General features: G+C 43.7%; 1 protein-coding gene across 10 annotated transcripts in view; it reads right to left on the bottom strand.

Moving 5' to 3' along the window:
* Positions 1 to 2,234: 2,234 nt before the first annotated feature.
* Positions 2,235 to 22,817, bottom strand: part of LOC140071018 (3-galactosyl-N-acetylglucosaminide 4-alpha-L-fucosyltransferase FUT3-like) — a 31,092-nt gene continuing 10,509 nt past the window's right edge. For 2 of the 10 annotated variants that reach the window (XM_072118228.1, XM_072118234.1), the window contains exon 2: positions 2,235 to 3,908. In XM_072118228.1, the coding sequence (XP_071974329.1) occupies positions 2,775 to 3,842 (1,068 nt within the window). In that variant the 5' untranslated portion in view covers positions 3,843 to 3,908 and the 3' untranslated portion in view covers positions 2,235 to 2,774. Of the gene's footprint in view, positions 3,909 to 5,746; positions 5,921 to 15,739; positions 15,806 to 18,570; positions 18,777 to 19,905; positions 20,059 to 22,817 lie in introns of those variants that run through there. The other 8 variants (XM_072118227.1, XM_072118229.1, XM_072118224.1 and 5 more) reach the window with 8 other exon arrangements.

The raw sequence follows: 22,817 nt of genomic DNA, 5'->3' as shown, positions 1-22,817 counted from the left end.
AGTTATCAATGTTTGACCATCCATCAACAAAACCCATGGAGGGAGTCAAAAGTCCCAGGAAAATCCTATCTCAGAATCAAAAAAGGTAAAGTACCCCTGCAAGTAATGAGTGAAGCAAGGGTGGGGGCACTACCTTTTATGCCATGTCTGGACCATAGCCACCAGCACGAAAATTACTTACTAATTGGATTAAGGAACAGGATGGTCATTTCTCATATCAAGGGACAGCATTGACACAGAAATTGATTGTCTTTTTCACATTCAAGTGGGAGGTTTATTAAAGACTATAAAAATCATTAAAAATGTTCTATAAATACAACACATTCCTAGTCATCTGTACCAGATACAGACACTGGTTCCTTCTTCAGTTGCCATCTCCCTGGTATTTTAATTTTAGTCCAATAAAGATTTGACCTAATGCCAATAATAAGTCCATGTTAGGAATAGGTGTGACTTTCTATGGAGCTGCAACAAGGGCATTTTCCTTTGTTTTTGCACTTTGGTGGGATTTTAGAAGTGTAATAGAAAACAGCGGCTGCATGTCTAGTCACGTGGCAAGCGTGGCGTCATGGCTGCTGTGTGTCTTCGTCTTTACAACAACAGGTCATAATGCTAATATATAGCACATTTATAAAAATGGGATATGGTCTTTACAATCAAAATACAGTACAGACGGTCCCCTACTTAAGGACACCCGACTTACAGACGACCCATAGTTAAAGACGGACCCCTCTGCCCACTGTGACCTCTGGTGAAGTCTCTGGATGCTTTACTATAGTCCCAGACTGCAATGATCAGCTGTAAGGTGTCTGTAATGAAGCGTTATTGATAATCCTTCCCATTACAGCAAAAAATTTTGAAACTCCAAATTGTCACTGGTACAAAAAAAAAAAAGTCTAGAACTACAATTTTAAAATATATAGTTTCGACTTGCATACAAATTCAACTTTAGAACAAACCTATGGACCCTATCTTGTACGTAACCCGGGGACTGCCTGTATATTGAACCTAAGGAGCTCCTTGTACCTGACTTGGGTTTTTTCTGATGTCAAAATGTATAATATAAGATGTACAGTACATTTTCCATTATAAATAATACCTGTGCAAAAGATCACATTTTTAGTCTTGAACCTGACAGTCATGAACTCTTCTATATTAGCCTTCTCCATCAGCAGCCAAACGGAAGTCTACACCAAATGACCAGTGTGACCTACTATGGTGGGTGACCTGTCTTACCTTGTTATTCATACTACAGTGTGGTTTCTATACCCATCACACATGGCCTAAGCAAGCAATCCCTACTCCAGTGCCAACCACTGATTGACTCATATATAGTGCCCTGCCTTTTTTTTTTCTTTTTTTTAAAGGACACCTGTCATGTCACCACTACCTGATGCAACAGCTCACAAGGATCCCATCCCTTCCTTTATCTAGTTATTCCATACATTAATCATTATAAAATCATCATTTCTTTATTATGTAAATGAGGCTGGTCACATGGTCAGAGGAAGTGATGTCACCCGTTACCCCTCGCCTCTCCTCCTCCTGCTCATGTCTGTGTGTAATGTATAGTAAATCATTGCTAGTGTCTGTGCTGCATCTGTTGACATGCTCTGTCCTCCCATACACATGTGAGATACACAGACATCAGCTACACAGGTACCTGACATGTCCTTCCATAACATGGCTGCAGCCTGGAGCTCCTATACACACAGGGGGCGCCAGCACCAGCAAGCACATCATTATACAGCCTCACACCCATTATACAGGCTGTCAGTCATGCACTGGGGGGTGTGGCTGTGCCTCCCACTCATGAATAAGCTGGACATCTTGAATATCCTAATGACTCATTGGACATGTCACAGGTCATTTGCATACAGCTTTAGAAAATATATATGAAAATATATTTAGTTTAGGGGGGGTTATTTTGCCTGACGGGTTCTCTTTAATGACCAAGGGTTGTAGGACATTTTGGCATTGACACTCCAAACCAAAAGATTTCACTTTGCCCAAGTTATACTGAATTATACGTGAATATGGATAGTGAATGTGGTCACACAACAATCCCAAAAATTGAAATCCTACTTGATCTCTGCACTGTGGTCTCTCAGTAGCAACCCAACTTTTATTACTCTGCATTGAAGCATAATCAAAGTGCAATTTTTCGGCATGTGACAAGTGTTATATGCAAAAAGGTTATGCCACCCTTATTTAAAGAAAGACTGAAGCATATATAATAAATAGTAAATCACTTTAATTTTTATCTGAAATGAACATGGATTCCGTGACTGCTAAGGTGGACGTATACAGTAAACTATAGTCAGTTAAACCGCCTTCTGTATAGAGGCTTTTCCAATACGCCAAAAGATGATCGGAAGGGATATAAGGATTCACAGTTTTAATTTTTCATCTAAAGAGAAGGCACCAGGCGAGGAGACTTGTCCTATTCATCTAACAAGAGGAAAGCCACCAGGGAAGTGGCCAATTCTATTCAACTAAGAAAAGGTAAGCCACAAGGGTAGGTTACCAAACCTATATCTACATGGAGTTAAGTAGCAAAGGTAGGTGGCCAATCCAAGTACTCCAAGTAGAGGTAAGCCACCACTGTTATAAATTGATGGATGGCGTTTAGGAAAACTTGCCAAGTGCCTTCAATAGTTTTTCAGCCAACAGCTACCTGAAGACTCATCCAATTTACATGGAAGAGAGTGTTCAATAACCATATCTATTCTTTTTTATTACAATACAAAAATATAAAACAGTCCCTCCTATTTTTATCTGTACCAGGCACCAAGTTTTCCAATGACTTTGTTTGTCGGAGCCTCTTTTATGGCTTTACATACTCTGCAATAATGCGTTTGCCAGTTAGTATCTGCAAAGGGATGAAGCCTGGACCTCCATGAAAAATACTGTTGGTAAGCCTTCTCATCTTTGTCCAACTTTAGGATATGTTTAGCAAGCTGTTCAGCTGTGGAGAAGTCTTCTACATGTATAAAAGAGTCTTTAGGAATGAAACGCTCATAGTTTTGACGGGAGGGACCAAGAACAATTGGCACACATCCGGATGATAATGCATTCTTCCATAGTTTCTCTGTAATATAGTCTTCATGGATAGAGTTTTCAAAAGCAAAATAGAACTTATACTGGGACAATATTTTTGCATGCTCAGTTCTTGGCAGACCTAGATGCTGCCTTCCATAGACGTCCACAGATAGAAACTTCTTGATCTCCTCATAATAGCGCACTCTTTTAGAACTGGGGTTCCAGTTACTCACTATCCAGGCAACCAACTTGGTCTTTTGTGGCATAGTGAAATTGTCTCCTGGTTGATTCGGCTCTAGCCAACCATAAGGGGAGAAAATATCCGAGTCAGCTCTGTAGGACATTGTGAGGTTGATGAGATTGTCCATGAAATGTAAGTTTGGGCTGTGTGATGGAGACTCCAAGTTGAACCATACCCAATACTGGTTTGGTGATTTTGGTAACGGAGGTAACTGTTTCTTGGAATAACACACATCTCTGTGATGCATAACAACTGCAGCTGCAGAAGAATACAACGATCTGTTAGCTGTGTAATAACATCCAGAAAGATCGTTATAAGGTGGACATTTATTCAGTGGAAATACACCACCAAATGGCCAAGTCCAAACAAGGATAATCCTCGTTTCATTAACTGGCTCCTGATGGACACTTACACTTGAATAAGAATAAGAAAATTCTTCACTTAACACTGAGCGATTTGCATAGTTATACACAAAAAATAAAGCAAATGCCAGGCCAAACTGGGCAATAAATACAAAAATATAATTCCTGTACGTCTGGGCCTTCCCGTGGTGCTCCATTTGTTTAATGAGAAGCAACAGAACAGCTTGCAACTGGAGAGAAGAACCTTTTCACAAGTTTCATACCTATTAGAGAAAATAACAGAATATATTAATGTCAAATAGTTAACCCCTCTAAGGAGCACAAAAGATAACAAACAATAAAAGTTCGCTATTAAGAGAGACGATTTTGCTAACCACCCTGCCGAGAACAATGGGTGGTTGGGTTCCCATGTTGATCTCTTCCATACCAATGGAGCATTGTTACTTTGCCAAGTAGATACAGCTTTTTGACTACTACAGACAGGGTAGGGGGTAGAGGCTCCTGCTGCAGCCAGTTGTTCTACACCGCTGTGCACCCACTCTGCCAGAATCCACTCTAAGCTTACTATGCTCTTTTTTTTTTCTTAATAACGACTTTAAAAATTATGAAAATGAGCCTGAGGGTCCTTAGGCTCCATTAGCACCTATTGAGCCAAGAGCCCCTCAGTCTCATTTGCATAATTTTATAAGCTTTTTTTTTTGTAAAAAGGGAGAAGCATAAGAAACTAAAAAGAAGAACAGTCTCCATGTCAGTGTGCTGGGTTAACGATCCTTCATCCTGGTGGTAGATTTCCGTTACACAATTTTGTGCATGTAATGGTTTTGGCATGTAATCAGCTTTATTTGGTTGCCCACATATTTTTTGATTCATAGAGGTTTTTCAGTAGCTTTTTTTCAATATTTTTGTCTGGGGGAAAATTATGAAAATATGCCTTTTACATGTCTCATTCTTTAAAAACTTAATTTAGTATGAATTTGCAAATGTAGTCAGAAAATGCATATATTGAGGGACATTTATCACTCCTATTGCTTTTCTTTTTTTCCAACTTTTTAGGTACCATAATTAGCTGCCCCAAGGAATTAATGCAGTAGCCATAAACCCCGGATAGTAGCCCGGATGTTTGAACAATATGTGCAACTTTTGAGCTCTGAAATTGTCCCATTCTTGCCCCTCATAAGTCGCAAAACAGAGCATGCTAGACCTAGACATACTTTTGCAGCAACAATTTGGGACTAAAGAGTCGCACACAAAAACAAAATGTAGCAAAAAAAAAAAAAAGGGACTACACAGGCAACTCATCACATGGGGAAAAAGGGGAAAAAAAACTTGTATACATTGCAATAAGTAGACCAAGTTCAGGAAACTTGAAAAAGTGGCACCCGAGAAACTATGATACATGTGCCCCCCAGGCTTACTTTTGCAGCTACTATTTGGGACAACAAAAAAAGTATCGCAAAAATAAAAAATATATGTGCCCCATTCAATAGTTTCCAAACACAAGAGACATTCACCAAGTGAAGCAGCAGTATCAGAAAAGGTGGCCACATACTAATCTGAACACAGGTAAAACGCAAGACAATTTATGCGTTTGCTTGTGTTTGTGACTCTACAATATATTGTAGTTAAAGTGTCTCCAGACTTTTCCAAAGTCCACATGATTTCCGATATTTATGGGACTAAAAAGGGTAGGAGATTTGTAATCCTTTATCCCGTATCACTTTGCCCGTTAACGCTTTGTAATCCAATCAATTGCTCAATAAACCTAATGGATTCAGTAACCTCTTTTGTTGGATTTTAAGTTCCAACTAAACATTGTACCGGGGAGGTACGATTATACGCATTTATATCAAGTACATACAAAAATATTTAAAAAAAAAAAAAAAAAAAAAACACAGACTCAAAGGGAACCTCAAAAGGGATCCATAACCATTAACTGTTTACACAGACATCAGCAATGTATCTGGTCAGCTCCAAAGCATAGAGTAGTCATCTTACTTGCGCACTCATTGTGGCAGCAGGGACATTTACTATAGTGTCACGTATAACACTACATTTACAGGTTTATACTGACTATTCAAATTCATAAACATTTCCATCCTACCTTGGGTCCCAATCAGAAAAGTGAGAACTTCTTGCGTTGAAGGTGGCAACTCGTCCCACAAATGATAATTACTTCCAAAAGAAGAGAGATTTACCCTTTCCCAAAAAATCTCCACTCATCTGGTAAACCATCCACCCCCAGCAGAAGTAAATTCTACCAATATTATGGAGGACATCTGCTCCTCCATTTATGCTTGTTCCCCATCTAATGGCCTATGTTGGTCACGTCTTTGTATGAATTAATAACTCAACAAGTCAGCCCAAGGTCCATAGCTCTGAGCTGGAATACATCTCCCAAAGATAGTACAATGATAAGAATTTATTATCATAAAAGTAAGCCTGGCTCCCAACAACGGTAATAAAAGCCAGTGTTGTATACTTCCACAGGATTAAAGTCCAATCGCGATAATGTAGTGGAGGGGAGATGTACACTACTTCAGAAGTAGAAGTAGATTCCTCCTGCTTCCCTCTGCCCTAATCTGTAATCTAATAATCTTTGAACCTAACCTAACTTGTTAAAAACTTTATTTTAGTAATATGTAAATTAACTGCAGGGGCTACTGGGGCTTGGAGTAGCCTTAGCTCCCAGCACACAGCCAGGCTAGTACACGCCCCAGTAGCCTCCACAGTTACTATAATAAAGTTTTTTTTTTAACAAGTTAGGTTCCAGGATTAAATTACAGATTAGGGCAGACGCAGGAGGAATCTACCATCAGATCTACTTCGGATTGTAAATTTCTCATGGTTTCCTATAAAGCTGAGCCGCACATCTTAAGTGACAACCGAATCTGTAACATGCCCCTATAATGAAAAATAAATAAATAAAATTATATATATTTTGCAGACTTTTTTGCTATGACAATTGACGTTTAGATTTGGAGGTCTCCCATTTTACTTGATCATCTTTGAGATGTCTCTGCACCATGATTGGTGTCCACTTGTGATCAAATTTAAGAGGTTGTTCACAACCCCATCTATATATAGGGTCTCACAATTCACAGTGCACATCAGTGCAAAATATAAGGATATGGAGAAGGGTACAAAAAGATTTCTGCTGCTCTAAAAGTACCCAAGACCATGGTGGCCTTCATAATTCTTACAGTAGGAACTCTTCCTTTTTTTAGCTTTTGGTGGTCAATTATCTAAGCTTTATACTGCATGGGGCTGTTCTGACCACCTTCAGGAGGAAATGTTCCTTTAAATCCATAGTGGTGCCTTAAAATACATTGTTTGGGAAGGGAAACAACTAAACTGAAATGCAAGTGGTTGTGTGTAAACTATTGGCCTTCGAGTTGACCCAATTCCTTTTCATCCTCTATCACAGTGGGATGTCTATAGGGTCCTGCGAGTTCACTACTTAACTTTTTGGTGATGCCAGTTACACGCGTCTTCATTCTAGAACCACCTACATTATCACAAGGGATCGGCAGGGTCAATAATATAATACACATGGCTGACCAGCTTTCATACTTTATATTAATACACTAGCGATTTTAAATCTTAGGGTTAGCTGGAAGTAGAAGACAAGAGTTCTTTTCATTCGTTACATCCTTTTATCCACGAGAGCTTAACTAATCAGAAGGAATGACTAATCTATGAAATATAGTGCCGGATTACACATAATGGGCACAGCTACAAAGTACAGTACGAATAGAGTGACTGTGACTTATCACCAAGTTATTTGACCATCCAGGTGAGAAGACTGTGAAATCCTTGGCTGAACGTTATGAGTGGTCGTTGTGTAATAGCGATGTATATAATAAGGTATTGTGCATGAATACTTGTTCAATGTATATGGTGCATTATGACTAGAGATGAGCGAGCACTAAAATGCTCGGGTACTTGTTATTCGAGACAAACTTTTCCCGATGCTCGAGTGCTCGTCTCGAATAACGAGCCCCATTGAAGTCAATGGGAGACTCGAGCATTTTTCAAGGGGACCAAGGCTCTGCACAGGGAAGCTTGGCCAAACACCTGGGAACCTCAGAAAAGGATGGAAACACCACGGAAATGGACAGGAAACAGCAGGGGCAGCATGCATGGATGCCTCTGAGGCTGCTTAATCACACCATTATGCCAAAATTATGGGCAACAGCATGGCCATGACAGAGTGACCGAATGAGGCTAGATAGCATCTAAAACATGCAATAATTGACCCTGACACTATAGGGGACGGCATGCAGAGGCAGCGGCAGGCTAGAGAGTCTCATGGCGACATACCCTAAATGGACTCAGGTTTCACCAAAGGAGGTGAAATGATTTCCTATGTGAACAAAAGGTTGACGGTATATTTAGTCGATAACACAGCATGGTGGCGACATAGTGACCAAGTTCCATAACGTATCTGGTGAAACACCCGAAAAATGAGCCTGACACAGCTCTTTTGATAAGGGGACGACATGTGGAGGCAGCCATGGAGACGACTTCCATGATTAAGAGCGACCGTATGGGGCATTCATATTGCGCTGCTATGATTGCAACTTCAGGTCTCCAGCATGGCGGCGACAGATGGGCCGAGTTCCACTATGTATCTGGTGAAACACCTGAAAATTCTGCCTGACACAGCTCGTTTGATAAGGGGACGATGTATGGAGGCAGTGAACTAGTAGTAGATTAAAGGTGCTGCAGTTAAAACTATGTTAGTTGGATCTTGAGATGGAGCTGGCGCTCCGCTGCCAGACGAGCTTTCGCCAATCCAAGCCCCTGTCTCTAGGCTACTCCCCAAACAGCACTTCTAAGAACCTTTTGTATAAGATCAAGTGTAGTAGCGTTCTTATAAGTTTAGGATATGGCGGGTGAAGGGAATGTAAACAGATGCGCAAGAAGCGCTGAAATAATATCGGTAAATGATAAAAGTTTGCCAGTATATTTTGTGGATTACACAGCAGGGTGGCGACAAAGCTAACAAGTTTGATGTGGAATCCATGAAAACAACCCAAAATTCTGCCTGACACAGTTCGTTTGATAAGGAGACAATGTATGGAGGCAGCTATATGGACAACTTTTGGAGGCAGCTATGGCGATGACGTGTGGAGGCTGCTATGGAGACAATTTAATTTGGATAGTGCCTGTATGTGGCAGTCCAAAAAAGTTTTCAAACCAGAGGAGCAGGTAGGTGGTCCTCCAGAAAAATTAAATACATAGGAGTACTATAGCTAGAGCCAGTTGGCCCTGGCAAAAAATAGCCAGTTTCCTATGCTTTAGTGTACAAAGAGGAGGAGAAGGAGGACAATGAGGAGGAGGAGTGCATACATTATTCAGGTTGAGCTTCTTTCACCTGGTGGAGAATGAAAATCCGGAGAAATCCAGGCTTTATTTATCTTGATAAGCGTCAGCCTGTCAGCGCTATAAGTCGACAGGCGTGTACGCTTATCGGTGAAGATGCCACCAGCTCCACTGAAAACCCGCTCGGACAACACGCTAGCGGCAGGGCAGGCAAGAACCTCCAAGGCGTACAGCGCCAGTTCGTGCCACATGTCCAGCTTTGAAACCCAGTAGTTGTCGGGAGCTGTGTGATCATTTAGGACGATGGTATGGTCAGCTACGTACTCCCTCACCATCTTTCTGTAAAGATCAGCCCTACTCTGCCGAGACTGGGGACAGGTGACAGTGTCTTGCTGGGGTGACATAAAGCTGGCAAAAGCCTTGTAAAGCGTACCCTTGCCAGTGCTGGACAAGCTGCCTGCTCGCCTACTCTCCCTCGCTACTTGTCCCGCAGAACTACGCACTCTGCCGCTAGCGCTGTCAGAAGGGAAATACTGTTTCAGCTTGTGCACCAGGGCCTGCTGGTATTCATGCATTCTCACACTCCTTTCCTCTCCAGGGAAGAGAGTAGAAAGATTTTGCTTATACCGTGGGTCCAGGAGAGTGAATACCCAGTAATCGGTGCTGGAATAAATTCTTTGAACGCGAGGGTCACGGGATAGGCAGCCTAGCATGAAATCTGCCATATGTGCCAGAGTCCCAACGCGCAAGAATTCACTCCCCTCACTGGCCTGACTGCCCATTTCCTCCTCCTCCAACTCCTCTTCTTCTGCCCATACACGCTGAACAGTGAAGGACTGAACAATGGTCCCCTCTTCTGTCTCGCCAACATTCTCCTCATCTTCCTCCTCATCCACCTCCTCCGATATGCACTGAGAAACAGACCTGAGGGTGCTTTGGCTATCAACAAGGGAATCTTCTTCCCCCGTCTCTTGTGACGAGCGCAAAGCTTCCGACCTCATGCTGACCAGAGAGTTTTTCAACAGGCCAAGCAGCGGGATGGTGAGGCTGATGATGGCGGCATCGCCACTGACCATCTGTGTTGACTCCTCAAAGTTACTCAGCACCTGACAGATATCAGACATCCACCTCCACTCCTCATTGTAGACTTGAGGAAGCTGACTGACCTGACTACCAGTTCTGGTGGAAGTTGACATCTGGCAGTCTACAATCGCTCTGCGCTGCTGGTAAACTCTGGATAACATGGTTAATGTTGAATTCCACCTCGTGGGCACATCGCACAACAGTCGGTGAGCGGGCAGTTGGAGGCGGCGCTGCGCTGCCCTGAGAGTGGCAGCATCTGTGCTGGACTTCCTGAAATGCGCACAGATGCGTGAGCAAATCAGACAGATTGGGGTATGTCTTGAGGAAACGCTGAACTATGAGATTTAACACATGGGCCAGGCATGGCACATGTGTCAGTCTGCCGAGTTGCAAAGCCGCCACCAGGTTACGGCCGTTGTCACACACAACCATGCCTGGCTTCAGGTTCAGCGGTGCCAGCCACAGATCAGTCTGCGCCGTGATGCCCTGTAATAACTCTTGGGCGGTGTGCCTTTTATCGCCTAGGCTCAGCAGTTTGAGCACCGCCTGCTGTCGCTTAGCGATGGCACTGCTGCTGTGCCTAGAGCTACCGACTGATGGCGCCATGCCCACGGATGGTAATTCGGAGGAGGAGGAGGCATAGTAGGCCTGAAACACCTGGACCGAGGTAGGCCCCGCAATCCTCGGCGTCGGCAGTATATGAGTAGCCCCAGGGTCAGACTCGGTCCCAGCCTCCACCAAGTTAACCCAATGTGCCGTCAGCGATATATAGTGGCCCTGCCCGGCAGCACTCGTCCACGTGTCCGTGGTCAGGTGGACCTTGTCAGAAACGGCGTTGGTCAGGGCACGGATGATGTTGTCTGACACGTGCTTGTGCAGGGCTGGGACGGCACATCGGGAAAAGTAGTGGCGGCTGGGGACCGAATACCGAGGGGCGGCCGCCGCCATGAGGTTTCGAAAGGCCTCGGTCTCTACCAGCCTATAGGGCAGCATCTCCAGGCTAAGCAACTTGGAGATGTGGACGTTGAGGGCTTGGGCGTGTGGGTGGGTTGCGCTATACTTCCTTTTGCGCTCCAGCGTCTGGGGTATGGAGAGCTGAACGCTGGTGGATGCTGTGGAGGATCGTGGAGGCGAAGATGGGGTTTTCGCACGGGAGGTGTTTGGGCCGTGGTCCTGGGCAGGGGGCTGACTAGCAGATGACACAGGGGAAGGAGCAGTGGTGTGCCTGGCCGGAGGTGAACGGGCTTGGTGCCATTGAGTGGGGTGTTTAGCATTCATATGCCTGCGCATACTGGTGGTAGTTAAGCTAGTAGTGGTGGAACCCCTGCTGATCCTGGTTTGGCAAAGATAGCACACCACAGTCCGTCGGTCATCCGGTGTTTCTTTAAAGAACCTCCAGACTTCTGAAAATCTAGCCCTCGCCACGGGAGCTTGACTACGGGCAACATTTGGTCTACGGCCTATCAACCCAGCTTGGGTCTGTCACCTCATCATCCTCCGATCCCTCAGTCTGCTCCCCCCTCGGACTTCCTGCCCTGACAACAACTTCACCACTGTCTGACAACCGTGTCTCCTCATCGTCCGACACCTCTTTACACACTTCTTCCACTACGTCAAAAAGGTCATCATCACCCACAGACTGCGACTGGTGGAAAACCTGGGCATCGGAAAATTGCTCAGCAGCAACCGGACAAGTGGTTTGTGACTGTGGGAAGGGTCCAGAAAACAGTTCCTCAGAGTATGCCAGTTCAAATGCCAAATTTTGCTGGGAGGGGGCAGACTGGGGGGAAGGAGGCTGAGGTGGAGGAGTTGGAGGAGTGCTGATTTCGGTGACATGGGTGGACTGCGTGGAAGACTGACTGGTGGACAAATGGCTAGAAGCATTGTCCGCAATCCACGACATCACCTCTTCGCACTGTTCTGGCCTCAACAGTGCTCTACCACGAGTCCCAGTAACTTGAGACATGATGAACCTAGGGAGTGTAGCTCTGCGGCGTTCCCCTGCTCCCTCATCAGCAGGTGGTGTCTCACCCCGCCCAGGACCACGGCCTCTGACCCCTGCAGTAGTTGGACGCCCTCGTTCTCTACCCCTAGCCCTCGGGTTAAACATTTTCCAAATTAAAGTGTAAACTTTTAATTTTTTTTTTTGTGTTTATTTTTTTTATTTTTTTTTTTAACAAAACGATGCTATCCTATTGCTATGGCTAGTTTCTAACCTACACTGACAGCACACAACTGGATTTTGTGCTGTGCCTGATGACTTTGAGCTATAAAATTAAATAAAGGTAAAAAAAAATAAATCAGCAGACTCTGCCTAATTCTAATCAAACCCCTAATAAATTGTCCCACTTCGGTGTTTGAGGTGGATATGCGTGTCACTAAGAGCTAAACACAACGGTCGCAGGTCTCCCAGCAAATTCCTCACAATATGGTACTAGCTGCACTACTAATGCCAGCAAGCCCAGCCACAAGAAAATAAAAAAAAAAAAAAAAAAAAAAAAAAGGACTGTTGGGTTCTTGTAGAATCACTCCTGCCTAACACTATTCTAATAGAACACCTTAACGCAGTGATGGCGAACCTTTTGGAGACAGAGTGCCCAAACTACAACCAAAACCCACTTTTATGTCGCAAAGTGCCAACATAACAGTTTGAGTTGTAACCTATTGATCTCTGCTGTATCACAAGTTTCAATCGTATTGGCGTCCTGAGGACACCAATACAATAGAAAGCAGGAGACATTTGGATTGTAGCTTCCCTCTAGTCTCCCCTGAACAGGAAGAATCAGGGGACCCAAAGCAGGAGCTCCAAAGATAATCCATCTCTGCCCACACCTTCTCGCTCCTCCTGTAGTCCTGGCAGCCAAGTAGGTGTCATTTTAAAATAGCACTGCGCATGACCTGGGCTGTCTTGGACTGCAGGAGGAAGCCTTGAGTCCTATCTGGTAAATTCTGTGCTGAGTGCCCCCAGAAAGGGCTCGGAGTGCCACCTCTGGCACCCGTGCCATAGGTTCGCCACCACTGCCCTAACGCTTTCCCTGACCAGCAGCAGCTCTCTCCCTAGCGGCATCCAGACAGAGAATGATCCGAGCAGCGCGGGCAGGGGCTAGTCTATTCCAGGGTCACCTGATCTGGCCAGCCAACCACTGCTATCGACGTGTAAGGGTACCACGTCATGCTGGGTGGAGTGCAGAGTCTCCTGGCTTGTGATTGGCTCTGTTTCTGGCCGCCAAAAAGCAAAACGGCGATGTTCGCTCATCTCTAATTATGACTAAGCCAATTGGTCCATTTACAAATCAATTTAACCATTGGATTGTGCAGCATGAATATGCAGCTAGAAGAAGAGCTATGCCTAAGTGGTTAGATACACAACTTCTGTCCTGACGGTTTGTCACATTTAGTGCTCAGTAATACTAACTTGGCTTCTGTACACATCTGCATTGAAAGTCCTGTTCATCACAGATTATAACACCCTGATAGAACATAAGATTTAGGTCAGAAGGACACTGTTCAAATACATTGTGAGATAGATCTGGGACCTGAAACAGATGGAGAACAGGGGGATGACTAAAAGACTTGGTGGGTAGAAATTGGTTAGAAAAGGTTAATGATTTCCCAAGCAGTCCAAAATCTCAAGGTTAAAGGATTTATGATCTATAAATTGTGAGACTTTAAAGGAGATCAAAGTTGTGGCACAGGTGTTTGTGGTTCTGGCTTATGGGTCAAGTAGCCATTAAATCAACTGTGGCTTCTATAGTTACACCACTGGTTGTAATATGGGTTTCACGACATCCCCTATCAGTCTTTGCCTTTGCAAAGATAAGATCTGCCAGGACTCCCGTTTACTGCTAAGCTGGTCAGACTGTTAACATCTCCATGATTTGTAAAGTGCTATGGACAGGGGTATAACTTCAGGAGTAGCAGCCATGGGGGCTGCAGTGTCAGCGGATCCTGGCTTCTGGGGTATTGGGAGTGTATATGCTATATGTGTAATATATACAGTATATATACATACACACACTCTGTATGGCTGTATATGGTATTGTATGTATATGCTGCGTGTGTGTATAAAAGTATAAAAATGTGTGTGATTGTAACTCACGTGCGGGTGTAGAAAAATGTGATTTTTTTTTTGGAGGGGTAAGGAGGGCCCCATTTTGAAGTCTGCTATGAAACCTTGTCTCTCATCGTTACACTCATGGCTATAGAATATTATGGGGTTATATAAAAACTATTATTGTATTTGAGAAAAGAATTGACTAAATATAGGAACCAAATAGATAAGGAAGCCCTCATTTGTTGCTTTCAATAAATTTCAGATGATCTTGCAAGAGGATATCACGTGTGTATGTAAAAAAATCCGTTACGAAAGTGACTTGTAGTTGCAGTGCCTCTTTAGATGCAGAAGTGACCCAAGGCGTTAGGGTCCTTGCACACAAGCGAGTGTAATGCATCCAGCTCACATCACACTCGCAGACAACCAAAACTGAACTGATATACTGAGTTCAGTTCTGGTTCCACCACGTTTGGGCTGGATGTTCTGCACGGCACATGTTGTGTGTGTGATGTGAATTGGATGCATCACTCTTGCTCATTTGTAAGGGCGAATGCACATGTCCGCAAGTAGAGGCAATGAGGTAGCCACAAAGACATGCATTATGCACGGATACCATGCGATGAGCACATTGGGGCTCATTTACTAAGGGTCCATCGGACGCATTTCTGTAGGGTTTCGCATTTTTTTCCGATTTGCTCTAAAGTGCACTGGGTTTTTGGCGCATGCGATCGGATTGTGGCACACCGGCTTGCATGCGACACAGATCGGGGGCATGGATGTCGGACAACCGGACTGATTCGGACAAAACGCTGAGTTTAAAAACCAAATTGTGTCGCAAGACCAGCACTCACATACACCAGGAAGAAGAAGGTGAACTATGGCAGACCTCAACGAGAGGCAACACATGCAGGAAATTGGACGCACAATCTTAGTGAATTGTGGCAGATCCGAATCTTCGTCAGACATTCCGGATCAGCGGCATCAACGGTACGGGTAAGTAAATGTGCCCCATGGTGTCTTTCCACAAAGCCGTGGTCTCGATTCCCTATGGGGAGGGGCGGTGACCATTCACTTGTCTTATCTCTACCCAACTTTCGGCTCACGTCTGCTTCTGAGGACATGTGCATGTAGCCTAAGGAGCCTTGGAGTGGTTTCTCCTTTCATGGATGAGCACAGGAATACAATGGAGGAGGTAGTAGCAGAGTAATGGTGGAATTCTATTTACAAGGAGACTATTATCTTTATCATGACTCCTCATTTGAGGCAACTACAATACAGGTTACACAGCCTCATTAAAGGACCCAAGAAATAGTAGAACAGGAGGCGCTGCACCAGGTTGCCCTTGGCATTCACTACTAGAGTGGACATTAAACAGATATTTGTGTTTCGCTATACAATGGAGGGCACAGCACTATACAAACAAGCCCCCGGGAACAGTAACCAATGGGGGACTTGGGTCCTTTGTTCTGACCTCAGTGATATTCACAGCAGGTTGTTGGTACAATAGGGTCTTGTTGCACTTCTTTTACGTCAATAGGCAAACAGGTTTCTGTAACAAGTATATACAAGTCTCTTGACTGGTAGGAAACTGATGACACGGTCACATTAGTCTCAACCCCTTTGGTCAATCACCTATTCAGTGTTGTCGTGGAGATAATCTGATCTTCTCCCAAATGTACATCCGGGCAACACGTGTCACTATGGAGATGAGAAAGGTGATCAGCACTCTCCTCTTCAGTCAAACATATGCTATGCTCAGGTCTCGGCCTTCATGTGAAATGTGATTTAGGAAAAGTGATCAGTATTAAATCAGAGACAGTGCCAGATCGATTGGCAAGACTGTAAGTGGACCAGAATACAGTTTAAAATGACCTCATTTTGCATCACGACCCAACCAATACCTTTCTGCCGCCCCAGTGTATAAATAACAGATTGCTTAAATATTCCTTCATTTGTTATAACTAGGCATCATCATCGCAGCAACAATAGTAACAGCAATGAACCAAGACAATTTTAGTGGGTGTCCATAAGGGTAATGCCTCAGCATTTTAAAGAACAGAAGAAGCTAAGTAGATTGTGCATAGTAACCTACTTGCAGGCAGGATGTTATAGAGCAGGAGAAGCTGAGCGCTCATAATGTATCTCTAGATGGAATGCTATAGAGCAGAGCTGAGCAGTGTAATATTGCATATAATTGTGCTCAAACACACACACACCTTTAATAGGGGCATCATTGGGCATTAAGAAGCAGGGCAACAAATTGGAAGCATACCGCACATAACTTGTGTCCTGAAAAAAAGACTTTCTTTCAAGAACTCAATGCCCCAAGGTTTGACCTAGATTTCAATCACTGGCTTTAATGGGGCCTGTCCTCATCATGTCCCCCCAGCTATCATGTGTGGGTGTGATGTGAACCCTTGCAATGCACACAAAAGGATGGATTTTGTGGGTTATAATAATCTGATCACAACTCCGGAGAAACTATAATACAGGGTGTGTGGCCTACACCAGCTACCAGCACTAGGTAATAGCACCCAAGATACTGCTCAGCCCGCAGGCTGTATAAGCTGGGGGGCTGCAGGACTGGCCGTGTTCTTTTCCTTTAAGGGGCACGGTCCCTCCTGCTCTCCCCCTCCCCTTTCCTCCTCTGTTTAAGCTCCCATTGGTGGCCAGTGAGTTCCGCTGGGCACCTGGGGGGCAGCGGGCCAGGATATTTATTCTTGAGCGCGGAGCTAGCCCAGCCTCTTTGACTGCTCCGCGCTCAAGAGATCCCACCCACCCTCCCTATGTTACTATTGTATATTATTGGCTTGTTAATATTTTATTCTTTGCTGTTTTTTTATTGCGTTATTCATGTTGTTGTTGGTAGTCACAGCTTGGCCTGTGGTGGAATCTTGACCCTCTCGGCTGGTAGTTAAATCACCTGACGGAACAACTAGAACATGCCCCCGCGGAGGCGGGGCCAGGCATGCAAGGTGAAGTTAGGGTAAGGGTCAGGGTTCTTCCCACAGGTCGCTTATTTGTTATTGTAAATAATAAAGCTGTGGCCGACCCCCAGTTTTTTATCCCAAAAATTGTATTTGTGTTGGTTTCTTGGAAAGGGGGAGCGGGGTACATTTTTGATGGGTTAAAACGTTAATACGGTCAGTCTTGTCTATGGGTGCGTTCACACCTTTCTGAGGCAGTTTTTGAAGCCATAAACAGAGGTTGATCATAACGAGTGAGAATATGTAACAAAGTGAAGCTTTACTCTTTTTTTTTTCATTCCACTCCTGGTTTGGACATCAAAACCACATTGCTTTGTATGCTGTTGCTACAATACGAGCAAAAGATAGTTAAAGGGGTATTGCGGGAATATGAACGTCTGACACAAAAACCATGATGCTATAAATAAATGAATACAACAAAACTCAATGTCATTAGTTACAAAATGGAGCTTAAATAGTTTGATTTTATGATTTACAAAATTTATGGCCTCTGTAAAGTAGGTGGAGTTATGACCAAAATGGCCGCCACTGGAAACTACAAGTCCCATGATCCTTTAGTTCTCATGCTCTGCTCCCAGTGATGATCTAACAGACTTTCTTGCTCTGTTACCATAGTAATGGTGTGTAACTGCCATTACCAAAACACTTACCATACTGGATGCACTGTAACCAACCGACTACAGCCAAACATAGTGATGATCACATGACCCTGCCCAGGCAGGTGCAGGACATGTGATGTGGACATGTGACCAGCGGCCATCTTCTGTCCTGTGTATGCTCTGCAACGGACCGCGCGGAGGAAATTAACGGACTGATTAAAGGGCCAGTAGCATTTTATTTCTTCATTGCAGTCTATGTCATCAGCATTTTCTGCTAAGGGGAGCAAAATTTTAAATAACTAATTACACAGCTTATATATTTTGAGTAACCAAATGTATATGAATTATGCTTATTCCTGGAATACCCCTTTAATGATCTTCAGTGGAGTGAAAGTCCCAGCAAATTCACCCCCAAGCCAGATTAATAAACCTGCTCACCCTCTCTATTCTGGCTGAGGTGATTTTCAAAATAAACACTTCAGACAGAGCATGTGAACACAGCCATAGAGGAAAGTGTTACTGTAACTAATGTTGTGGTGGTTCATCCTGGAAGGTTGCTTGTGTTTTTGAATGTGTTTTTAGACAGTTTTTAAGCATTCCGTCAAAAACCGCATCCGATTTTTGAAAACGCATCAGTTTTTGACAGACTGCTTAAAAAACGGTCCAAAAACGCCATGTGTGCCATCACCCATAGACAGGTTGATGGGGAAGGCCTTCTAGCCTTGTATCCCCACTATACTACTCCAACCAACTATTAATATGTGTAGAATATAAAAGTAATCACTGGTTTTAGCCCAAATGAAGGTGCAAAGGAAGGTTTTAACGTTCCTCCACTTGAACCAAAATTAAACTTTCTACCTTAAGCTTGAAAACGTACATCAAATCAGTTCTTTCCTCAAGTACAAAAAAAAAAGACAAAGGAACAACCTCACCAGGTCAGCGGTGTAGGGCTCCACAGCACATGGAGGACACCAGCTCGATCACACACAACCCCCCCTGACTTGTCACAGCTGCCTCTTAAAATAAGTGGCAAAACGTGGGCTGGAGTATGGGAGCGACCTTCCCACCAGACTCTATAGTTACTCCATCAAAAGCCCAAAACCTGAACTACAGCAGGAACAACTTATAGGACATCTGTCACCAGTCTACTGGTGATAGAGTGTCCTAATTAGATGCTTGTTCAGTCTAGGGGATGGGGGGAGTGTTTTTTAGACGTTTTCATAAAACTTTATTAACAAAATCTAAACTTTGTAAAAGGGGCGGAAGAGCTCAGTTGCACATTTTGCCTTGTCGGACACAAAACCGGCGCAGCCACAAGCAGATTGCACGTTCATTTCAGTGCAGTGTCAGGCTGAGGTCACACGTACACGTCCGTCATAACGCGACGCTAGCGCACAGGGGGAGGTCCCCAGCCCGAACGCACATGCATTTCCAGGGAAACGCATGCGATTGTTAAGCCGATCACATGCGTTTCTCTGGAAACGCATGTGCGTTTGGCCCGAGGACCTCCCCCTGTGCACTAGCGTCGCGTTATGAACGGACGCCTAGCGGTATGTGTGACCTTTGCACGTGTGACTTTGCACGTTCTTTTCAGGGCAAACTACTTGCACAGGTATTTAAGAAGTGTCTAAGTCACATTTCTGGCGCATGCAACACAATTAAGCCGCACACAACACTTTGTGGCGCACGCTGCACTATACACGATGTGACACAAATTTCTGCACTGAAGGAGGCTTTCCGGTGCTCAGCCAGATCGTGCGCCAGATTTATCATGCAAAGGGTGATGGGACACGTGGCGTTTTGGGCCCGGTTTTTTGGCCATTTTTAAGCAGTCCGTCACAAAACGCATGCGTTAAAAATTGCATGCGTTTTTTGAAAACTGCATGCGTTTTTTGAAAATGCATCCATTTTTGACCAGTTTTAGTTAAGATAATTGGTCAAAGCTGTTAAAAACGGATGCGTTTTCAAAAGACTGCTTAAAAGCTGCCCAAAAACGCGTTCAAAATGCCACGTGTGCCATCACCCAAAGTATGACAGAAATGTAAGCAAAAGGAAAGGTGGGATGGCACTACTTCATATGATTAAATGTCCATATTTTATAAATATCGGATTATATACGGGATACGGGACTCAGTGGATCAACAGGTGGTGCTCTTATTCAACAAAAACTGTAAATTCTTCAAAATGGGAACAACAGTAGAATGGCACTCACCACAGTTCTTCCTTATTTCATTCCGGTTTATTGATAATACTCACAAAAAACATGGCGTGTAGATACATGCAAAGGGACTCACAAATATACAGGGTACATGCCAGCTATTTCGCGCAGCAGCCCTTAGTCTGACTTGCCCGTTCCACAACACATGAAAGTATGGCTTTTTAAACCTCCCAAGTGACCGCCCCCACTGTTTATGAACTTCCTATTGGTGTTTAGAGGACTCATTCGTAGTCCACTACACTTCAACATTATGTCTCATGTCCTACTGTATAATGTGCCATCATACATAAAGGATACACACCACTTCCTTGATTTAGTACACCAACTGTCGTGGCAACCAGGATATCGTCTAATGTCAATAGATATGGAAAGTTTATACACTCGAATCCCACATAACATAGGGATACAAGCGATTGAAAGCATATTGACACAGGCAAATAAACATGCAGACTATACGGTTTGTCTGCGACGCTTTATATTTAATCTTAACACACAATATGTTCCTGCACATGTGGTATGGCCAGAAAGAAGGAACAGCTACGGGGACACCTGTCTCCTGCACCTACGCCAACCTCTTTCTGGCCATATTTGAAGATAAATATATATTTTTGGGAAAAAAAACCATTCCTAACATATTTACAAGTCTATAAACTCTATGTGGATGACGTTTTTATTGTGTGGACCGGCTCTGATGAACAGTTTAAAAACATGGTAGAGTATTTAAATACGCATAATACGATGAACATGCAGTTTACATACAATATAGGAGGCACACGCCACAAATTCTTGGACGTTTTAGTGGAGGTGAAAGAGACTAACCTAGAAACACGTGTTTTCAGGAAAAAAAACAGCTAAGAATGCCCTCCTCCACTATCATAGCTATCATCCATACAGCCAGTTCGTCAGGATGTCACGCATCAATAATACAGAGGAAGGCTTTTATACACAGTCACAAGAATTACAAATGAGACTTCTTACTATGAGGGACCCAGAAATCCTCATAGATGAAGCTTTCCAGAGAGCCAGAAAATCCAGGGAAAGAATACAGAAGAACAAAACCAAGACCACGAATAGGGATAGGTCCAAAGATGAAAGATTTGTGTTTTCTTTTAATTTTACACCCCAAGCCGATATAATAAAATCTGCTATTAGGTCCAATTGGCATATAATTGAAGCTGACAAAGAATTGAATGAAATAGCAGCCAGAGGACCATTAGTAACGTTTCGCAGAGGTAGAACAATAAAGTCTGAATTAGTGAAGAGTGGTTTCAACCCCATAAAAGAAAATTGGTTAGATACCGCCGTACCTAAAGGTAACCACCCGTGTGGACACTGTAACCATTGTTTGCAGTTCATAAAAACTAAACAAAAATAACTTGTGGTGACCAAAAAATCAGGATCAACCAGTTTATAACTGGTAAAGCGGATTTTGTTGTGTATGGAATTTTTTGTACATGTTCTAAATTCTATATAGGTAAAACTATAAGGAAACTTAAAGAGAACCCGTCATGCAAAATAACCCCCCTAATCTAAATAGATTTTTATAAACTTCCATTAGAGAGCATTGCCTCTATCCCTTCATTGTCCCTCTACATGCCTGTAAACCTAAGCAATGAGGTCCTAAAGCAGTATGCAAATGACCTGTGAGATGTCCAATGAGTCATTAGCATATTCAAGCTGTCCAGCTTATTCATGAGTGGGAGGTTCAGCCACACCCCCAGTGCTTGACTGACAGTCTGTAAAATGATGTGAGGCTGTATAATGATGTGCTTCCTGGTGCTGGTGGCCACACCCCCTGCAGCCTGTGTGTGCATGTGTGTGTGTGCATAGGAGAGATACAGCAGCTCCGGGCAGCCATATTACAGCAGAACATGTCAGATTCATGTGTAGCTGATGTCTGTGTCTCTCACCTGTATATTAGGAGGATGCAGCATGTCAGCAGATGCAGCACTAACACTAGCAATGCTTTACTATACATTACACACAGACATGAGCAGGGGGAAGAGAGGGGAGGGGTAACAGGGGTGACATCACTGCCTCTGACCATGTGACCAGCCTCATTTATATGATAAAGAATAGATGATTTTATAATGAATAATGTATGAAATGACTAGATAATGGCTGGGATGGGATCATTGTGAGCTGCTCCAACAGGTAGTAGTGACAGGACTAGTGACACAGACCTGATGACAGGTGTCCTTTAACACGCGTTTTTCTGAACATATAAGGTCATTAAGAACAGGCCACGGAGCCCCAAGGCTGATAGAGCATATTAGATCACATCATAACTCTGACCCTAAATCTTTACGATTTGCAGGCATAGAACGAATCCCAGTGTTACGAGGAGGAGGTGATAGACAGCGCCTCCTATTACAAAAAGAAGGGAGATGGATCTTACAGACAGAGGCTCTAGGACCTTTAGGGCTCAATGATAGAATAGACATGAGTGTCTTTCTTTAAATCACCCCCTTTGATGTTTCAGCCCACCCCTAATCATACCATAATCCCTTAGAGATATATATTTATACCTCCCAGACTCACACGATTTATCGTGACATCTTAAAAATATACAAACTGTTACGTTGTACTTTTGTTCCCTTAGACTTATTGTTATATCTTAACACACGTAATCGTCCACTACTTACCTTTGTCACTAAGATTATGTGATATTTTAATGTTGTATATGGCCTTACCATCCCACTTATATCCGTTCCCACATGTTTTGCTTCTCACTATTATCCCCCTCTTTGGTTAGAGTGTGAATACAGTCCTCCCTGGCTGCGTCAGGTTTCTATAGCAACCATATAACTAAAGTCTTACCAGGTACTCTCATCGTGAACTATCGCGACGCAGCGGTCCCACCTCTGCAGCGTCAGCTGGTTTGGAGGGTGGTAAGGCTTGGGCTA

Source organism: Engystomops pustulosus, chromosome 7, assembly GCF_040894005.1.
Source record: "Engystomops pustulosus chromosome 7, aEngPut4.maternal, whole genome shotgun sequence".
Classification (NCBI taxonomy): Eukaryota; Metazoa; Chordata; class Amphibia; order Anura; family Leptodactylidae; genus Engystomops; species Engystomops pustulosus.
The sequence above is the reverse complement of the archived record's forward strand: the minus strand, read 5'-3'. Positions and strand labels throughout refer to the sequence as shown.